The sequence below is a fragment of the Trypanosoma cruzi genome (assembly GCF_000209065.1).
Source record: "Trypanosoma cruzi strain CL Brener chromosome Unknown tcruzi_1047053504923, whole genome shotgun sequence".
NCBI lineage: Eukaryota > Euglenozoa > Kinetoplastea > Trypanosomatida > Trypanosomatidae > Trypanosoma > Trypanosoma cruzi.
This window is the reverse complement of record NW_919060.1, coordinates 1-6,914: the sequence shown is the minus strand read 5'-3', so window position 1 is coordinate 6,914 and position 6,914 is coordinate 1. Positions and strand designations below refer to the sequence as shown.

Here is a 6,914-nt window from a genome sequence, read left to right as displayed (position 1 = left end):
TGGGCGGAGGCGGGTTGCGCGGTGCGGGTGCGGCGGGGAGCGACGAGAGCTGTCCGGTGGAGCTGTCGGTGTGCGACGTGGAGGCGCTGAACGGTGCGCTTGTGCTGACCGGCACGTATCCCGCGGGGTCCGTGCTGACGGTGACGGACTCCCTGCTGGTTGCCGCGAGGCCGACGCCGCTTGTGTATCTTCCCGGCTCGCAGTCCTCGCCGTACGCACCGGTGCTGGTGCTGTCGGGCCTGCGGCTCGTGCGGTCCGTGCTGGTTGTGTCCGGCGTTGCCCTCGTGACCGTGATGACTGGTGGGCGGACGGTGGTGGTGGACGGCGCCGTGCTGGAGCTTGTCGGTGGCGGTGTCGCGCTGGACGCGGCTGTGCTCGGTGGCGACTATGCGTTGTACGCGAGTGCGCGCGTGGTTGCGTCGGGTGGCGCTGTGCTGCGCGTGTCGGGGAGCCAGGTGTACGCCGCGCATGGGCTGGTGTTCGACAGCGGGGTGGAGGCCAACGCGTCCGCCGTCGTGGTGAACGACAACGCCGGTGCGCTGACCGATGGCGCGCTGCTGGTGCTGCGGGGGTCGGCGTCGTTTGTGTCCGGGTCGTGGCTGTCGGTGCGCGGCAACAGCATCAGCGGCAGGCTCCTGTCGGTGCCGTCGTACCCGCGCAGTGCGGACTTCGTGCAGAGCACGCTGACGTTTCACGGGAACGCCGGCAGCGGGCTTGTCGTGATGGACGGTAGCGTTGTGCTCGTGGGCGCCGGCCGAAGATTCGTTGTGGGGTGCTTGACGCTCAACGGGCAGGCGCTGCAGCCGATGGACTACAGGTCTGCCGGCATCATCGGGAAATTCCGCCCCGTGGCGTGTGGCGTGTGCGACGCCGACGTGAGCTGCTTTGCAGCTGCGACGAGGGCGATGTCGGTGTCGTGCGGCTGCCGCTGTGCTGAGGGCGGCTATGGGCGTGACTGCCTGCCGGTGTACCTGCCGCACGTGGACGGGTGCAACCGCACGCCCGAGAAACCGCTGCTGAGCCACACGGCGACGCTGACGGAGACGCGCAGCCTGACACCAACGCCGACGCCGAGCCTGAGCGCGGCGCACTACAGTCCGGCGCAGTACGGGCCGACGGAGACCCTGCAGGTGACGGAGACGGTGGCGCTGCCGCTCACGCGGACCCCGACGGTGTCGGTGAGCAGCACGCCGTGGTGGAGCGACGTGGCGTGCCCGACACTCGCCGTGACGACGACGGCGGCAGGAGGAGGCCTGACGCAGAACGACATCCGCGGCGGTGGGAGCGCCGTCCCGACACTGCTGATGGTGGCGCTGCCGCCGCCGTTTCGTTGGGTACGCGACCCGCAGCTCGGCACGCAACTGAGCTTTGTGCCGGTGTCGACGGCGCAGCCGAGCGGGTTCGGTGGTCCGTGGGGAGCGATGCTGAGCAACGCGACGTGGGTGCGCAACGCGACGAATCCGTCCACCGTCCTGGAGCTGGCTGTGCCCGTGCACCGCGGTTACTTCATTACTGACGACGAGACGATAGTCATTCGCTGCGACGCTGTGGCGGTGTCCGGCGGCTGCAAGGGTGTGCTGCTTGGGTCCTTCACGATCAGGTCCAACACGCTGCCCACCGCTGCCAGCGCCCTTTCGGCGATCACCGGCGTTGTTGCGGGTGCGGCGGCTGTTGCCGTGGTGGTGACGGGCGGGCTGGGCTCCATCCTGGAGATGCAGGCGCTCGGCGTGTTTGCGAGGATGTCATGTGCCTCGGCGCAGGAGCGTGCGAGCACCGTTGCGCTGCCGTACTTCCTGTCGGTGTTCGCTGCCCTTGACCCGCTGTGGATGGTGGTGGGCAACGCGCTGCTGGCCGCTGTGTTCGGGTGCGTGCACTACGGTGTGACGGCCGCCTTTCAGCGGTGGCGCGGCGTGGACGCGGCGAGTGCGTGGGCGGCGATGCGCTTCCCGAGCCTGACGTACGTCGTGGCGCACGCGATGCACCTCGGCATCTTCTTCGGCTCCGTGCTTGTACTTGCGATGCCCGGCGCCCGCGTGCAGCACCGCGTGGTCGGTGTCGTTGGCGTGCTGTACGGTGCAGCGTTCCCTGCTGGCGCGTGCTACTTGATTGCCCGCCACGTGGGCGCGAGCTTCACGAAGTACTGGCAGTTTTCGAGGAAGTCGCTGCACGAGCGCCTGCTGTACCCCGTCGGGTATTGGCACCCCGCGGCGCAGCAGCGGATGTACGGCGGCATGCTGACGAACATGAGGGGCAGCCACGTGTACTGGTGCGTGTTCCAGCTGTTGGTGCTGTGCGTGGTGTGCCTGATTGCTGCTGCGCACCCGCCCGTGGGAGGCTGCCACGTCCTGTACTTCTGCATGGCGGCTGTGCTGCTTGCGGGTGCGGGCGTGGTTGCCTTCACGAACATGATGCGCTCGGCCTTTCTGACGGTGATGCGCACGGCGAGCTTTTTGCTCCTTGCGGCGCTGTCCCTGGTCAGCGCGGCCAGCCATCTTGCGCCGAGCGACGGCGGTGCGAGGGCGTACGTGGCTATCGTGCTGCTGCTGGCCGCTGTGCTGCTTGCGGTCACTGTGTACAGCGTGGTTGTGTGGTACGCGGAGGACCGCCACTGGCAGGAGCTGCGCGAGCCGCGGCGTGGAGGGCTGGAGGCGCTGCTGCGCGATGACGAGGAGAGCGACGAGGAGACGCAGAAGCCCCACGAAATGACGTCATCGTTGTACGCCACGGGCACCACCGCCAGCGTGTCGTACCGACCACCCGCACCGCTGCAGCCCATGGCCGGTGACACCCGCTCAGACGCCCTGAGCCTGTTTGACCGTGCATCCAGTGCGAGCGGCAAAATTGATCACGCCCTTCTGTGACGTGCACCACGCGGAATTATTAAGTGTTTGTTGCAGGTTGATGGGGGATTGCGCAGGTCCTCGGCTGTGCTGCGCACCACAGCCATCCATCGTCAACAGCACCGATCGTGCTGATGTTTGTTGTTTCTATCGATTTGTTTCTATTTTGAGCGGGTGCTTTCAGGAGTTTTTTTTTTTTTTCACGCTGATTGTGTGGAAGGGGATTCGCTCGTCGCTACTGTTACTGCTGATTTTGTGCTGTATCGGACTGCAACTCCATGGGGTTGTGTGCGAGGAAGTCAACGCCCATTTTATGCAACGGAAGGAGGATCCGGCGAACCGCCTAGTGGAAGTAATGAATTGCGGCTTTGCCTTACCGTGGGTTTCCATGCAGGACGCATTAAATTTTGCAGGAGCAAAGCGGCGACAGAGTAGCAGCAGCGTTCAAGGTTTCCAGGAACGCCATTGAGCGGGATTGCGTATTGGGGCGCGACGCATTGCCGTGATTCCAGCCTGTTATGTTGTGGCGAGTGCACAGGGTGTTCCATGTCCCTTTAGCGGTGGAAGCGACGGACAAAGCCTTCCCAGTCACGTTCCACACTTATCCTCGAGCGCACCGCCGCCATGGCTGGATCCCTCAGGTGTGCACGTGGAACGTGGTGGCCTTGGATGACGCGGCATTGGGATTTGTTGCCCGTTACGGCCCGCACGTTTTTTGTGTGCAGGAGGTGTGATGGCCACTTTCGGCAATTTGCACATCCTTTCACGGCGCGGCCTTTGATTTACTTGGCACACCGCATTCCACCGGCAAGGGATATTGTTGCGGATTGGCCACGCTGGTACGGGGATGCCTCCACGAGGAATTCCTTCCTTTTCCCAATGTCTTCCGGTCCTGCGAAATTCATGCACCACAGCAGATACAGAGGGGTGTGGTGTTAACATGGAGAGTACGAAATTCACCGAGACTCTTTCCCCGGCAGCGTGCGTCTATGCGCCTACTCGTCGAATCGTGGAAGCACGCGAACACAGGTTGACAGTTCTGGATCAACTGGTGACTCACATTGTGGACGTACCCTTTTGACTCGCCCGCCGCACCGAGGAGCGTGCACACGGACGCAGTCTGTCTTCGGCCACTGCGGCGTGTCCAGGAACGAAGCTTGTGGTGCGAAATCCGAGAAGGCATCCGACCTCGCACAGCTCACAGACAGATGGATCACCGGCATGGTCGCACAGTCCAAACATATTATTCGTGCCCGACAGCTCAGGGAGGAAACTCGCTGCTCCACCGCAGCAGGCGACAGGGACCCACGCGCACGGAAACCACCTGCACTCGTGGGGTAGAGGCCGCACTGGCCCGCCTCCGCACCAGGGTTCTGCTCAACTACGGATGGCTGCTACGGCTCCTGCAGCCCGCCATCCCGAGCATATGCCGTCGCTGCGGCCCGGATGCCGCACAGCAGGCACGCAATGGACCTCGCACGGAAACGCCTCCTCCCGCTGGACCCCACCCCGCCACGATCCAACGCCCGGCAGACTGGCCGGTGTGCGGCAAGCACTGCAGTTGCCGCGCCAGCGTCGTGACGCACATGGCCAACGTCCGTGGCATTACGCGCTCCCAGGCGCTGTGGAAAGTCAAGTTCCCCGGTGAGCCGGAACCGCCGGGAATTCCACCGAAACCACCCGCCACTTGAGCGAGGACGAGAACGAGGGACGGCACACTGATCGCACCTCCGCCGCAGACTGCACGGCCCAGGCAAAAGCCATTCGCCGCTCGGTGCCGTACGACCAACGAGCCGGACTCAGAGTTATTCTCCGGCACTTCCACAAGCAAGAGTTCCCCCGACAAATAGGAGGCGTCGCCAGTAATATGAAGGTCTGACGGCATCCACACTGTTGGAATGCACGAACTGTGAATCCAGTGCTCAGGCGAAAGCGGGACCGCTATCCCGCATACGAGCACACGAGCGCACCAGAACAGAGCCATAGTTGGCACCGAAGAAGGAGCCACTTCGTAAATGCCCTTGTTGCGACAGGCAGACGGGGAATGCCGGGGATTGACCACCCACACCCGGCAAAAACACCCGACAGAAAGAAAGTCGTGAGACCAAAAATGGAGATTAAATAACCACGTGATGCAAGGCTTGAACCTCAGCATAAAGAACATCAAACCCATAGAGAAACCCCGTCTCCGCGCAGGAGAATGCCACCGAGAAACAGTGCACCGTGTGTCTAAGATGGCAAGCACACATGCGTTGATTAACGTCACGCTGTCGCCGATGTCACGACGGCGGAGGGGTCAGGCCGCGGAGGAAGCGCACGTTGCCCGACGGCGACGACAGACCAATGGGATCACCACCGGCTGAGTTTCGCCGTCCGGCGTGCGGGTTTCAGTGCCACAGCAATGGCTGACTGACCCGCTGCCGCACGGCACGCCACGGCATTGACCGGAAATTGTGAACACCGGCCGACCGGAACTGTGCGAAGAGGCAAGTCTGTCTTTACTCCGCTGCGGCTCCCATTTTGGGTGCCGAGGCTCTCTTTTACATCTCCGATCGTTGGGCGGACGTGCTCTTCAACGGTTGCTGGCGTGTGGGCCTTTGTATTTATTTGAGAGGACACGAGGAATAATAACAATATATATCAACAGCGCTGAATAGATATTAATACCGATATCTACATGCCTATCTATATACATATGCAGCCAATAAAATAGTAATTTAATAAACCGAGAAACCAAGCAATCTGTCAATTTGTAGGGGAGAGAAGGGATACATCCATATCTACACACATGCATCAATGAATAAGAATAAAGCAACTTTTTTATAGTTATACACATATCGATATATCCGCAATGATCGATGCTTATTTTCGTATCTATATCCCTCCATATAATCTTTTCTAGGAGTTTGTGAGGCGAATGATCGCGGGAGAGCTGGCGAACTCAATGAATGTATGTATATGTCCTACTAAAACGAATATACACTTCTTTACGACAGTTTTCTATCTCACGACCTTTGGGAAGGCCACGAATTTAAGGACATCAGGGAGCCGACAGTGGCTGGTTAATTTTTTATTTTTATTTTACCTTCCCACCCGCCCCCTTTTGGTTTCCACCACGCAGCGGGGTCTTGTGGCTGCAGGACCCCAAAGTCTGCCACCTCGTAGGTAATAAATAAATATATGTATTCTATCCGAATAGAGTGAGCGGGCCACGATTGAGGCTAACGGATGGTATATATATATAAACATACAGTTACCTGGTGTTAAACTTTGAGGGTGTGGTGCATCCACTGTTATTCCGTTTATCCCTTGTTATTCGTATCTGGTTTGTTTTTTATTATTGAAAAACTCAGGATCCGGCCAGCGACCCAGAAGATTATTCTAAAGGCTTGTTGTTTTGTTCTTTTTACACGAATGATATTTAAGTGACTACGCCATGGGTTTTAAAGAGCGCAAAAACATATTTGGCGTGACAGGGGGAGGGCGCAGCTTCCAAACTTGGCCGTGTTGCTGAAGGCAGGAGAGGGCGGCAGCAAGCATGAAAAATAAAGATGATGGATGAGGGAGAAATAACAGGGGAGGAAAGCAGAAAACAAGCCAAAAATATTGTGAGCACAACGCTGTTTCTTGTTGTGGGCGATCGACGGCGCAATTGGCTACTAAGTTACCCACTGAAGGCGACACCCGTTTCCGCTGAATATGCTGCGTGCATATCTGTCGGGCTTTTTGTTTTTTCTTTTGGTTTGTTTGTCTCGCGCACATTTATTTCTCCGTGCCGCCTGACTCGTTCGTTTATTATTCCCCTCTCTGTTTTTGTGCGTGCACCGAGAGAAGGGCTCGGGGACATGAAGTACGCCCCCCTTCTGTGACATGCCACCAAAAACAGGAGGAGAAAAAAAAAGAAAAGTGAAGCGGGGAGGGGAACCATCGCCACGCGGCCCTTTCTCCGAGAAGGCTGCTCGCCACGCCACTGAGGCGCACTGTGTGCTTCGCGAGGCTCGCTGGACTCGATTGGGGTGCCGTGAATGATGGTGCGTGTGAGTGTGGCGGATGCGTCCCCCAGGCGTCCCTAGA

At 59.5% G+C, this 6,914-nt stretch overlaps 1 protein-coding gene across 1 annotated transcript, besides 9 other annotated features; it reads left to right on the top strand.

The window, feature by feature from the left end:
* Tc00.1047053504923.10 (dispersed gene family protein 1 (DGF-1), putative) lies at positions 1–2,861 on the top strand (the record flags this gene model as incomplete). The annotated part of the gene is made up of 1 exon (XM_799822.1): positions 1–2,861. A coding segment is annotated over one exon (2,861 nt), but the record flags the coding sequence as incomplete, so codon positions are not given.
* Positions 1–3,938: a sequence feature (areas not merged during assembly with more than two copies in the genome that could not be assigned to a particular haplotype).
* Positions 3,939–4,844: a sequence feature (heterozygous, non-Esmeraldo-like haplotype).
* Positions 4,845–5,092: a sequence feature (areas not merged during assembly with more than two copies in the genome that could not be assigned to a particular haplotype).
* Positions 5,093–5,497: a sequence feature (haploid, Esmeraldo-like haplotype).
* Positions 5,498–5,729: a sequence feature (heterozygous, Esmeraldo-like haplotype).
* Positions 5,730–6,439: a sequence feature (areas merged during assembly that could not be assigned to a particular haplotype. This can correspond to areas where the two haplotypes were merged or to regions with more than two copies in the genome that were merged during assembly.).
* Positions 5,741–6,221: a mobile genetic element.
* Positions 5,903–5,924: a sequence feature (AT_rich).
* Positions 6,440–6,914: a sequence feature (heterozygous, non-Esmeraldo-like haplotype).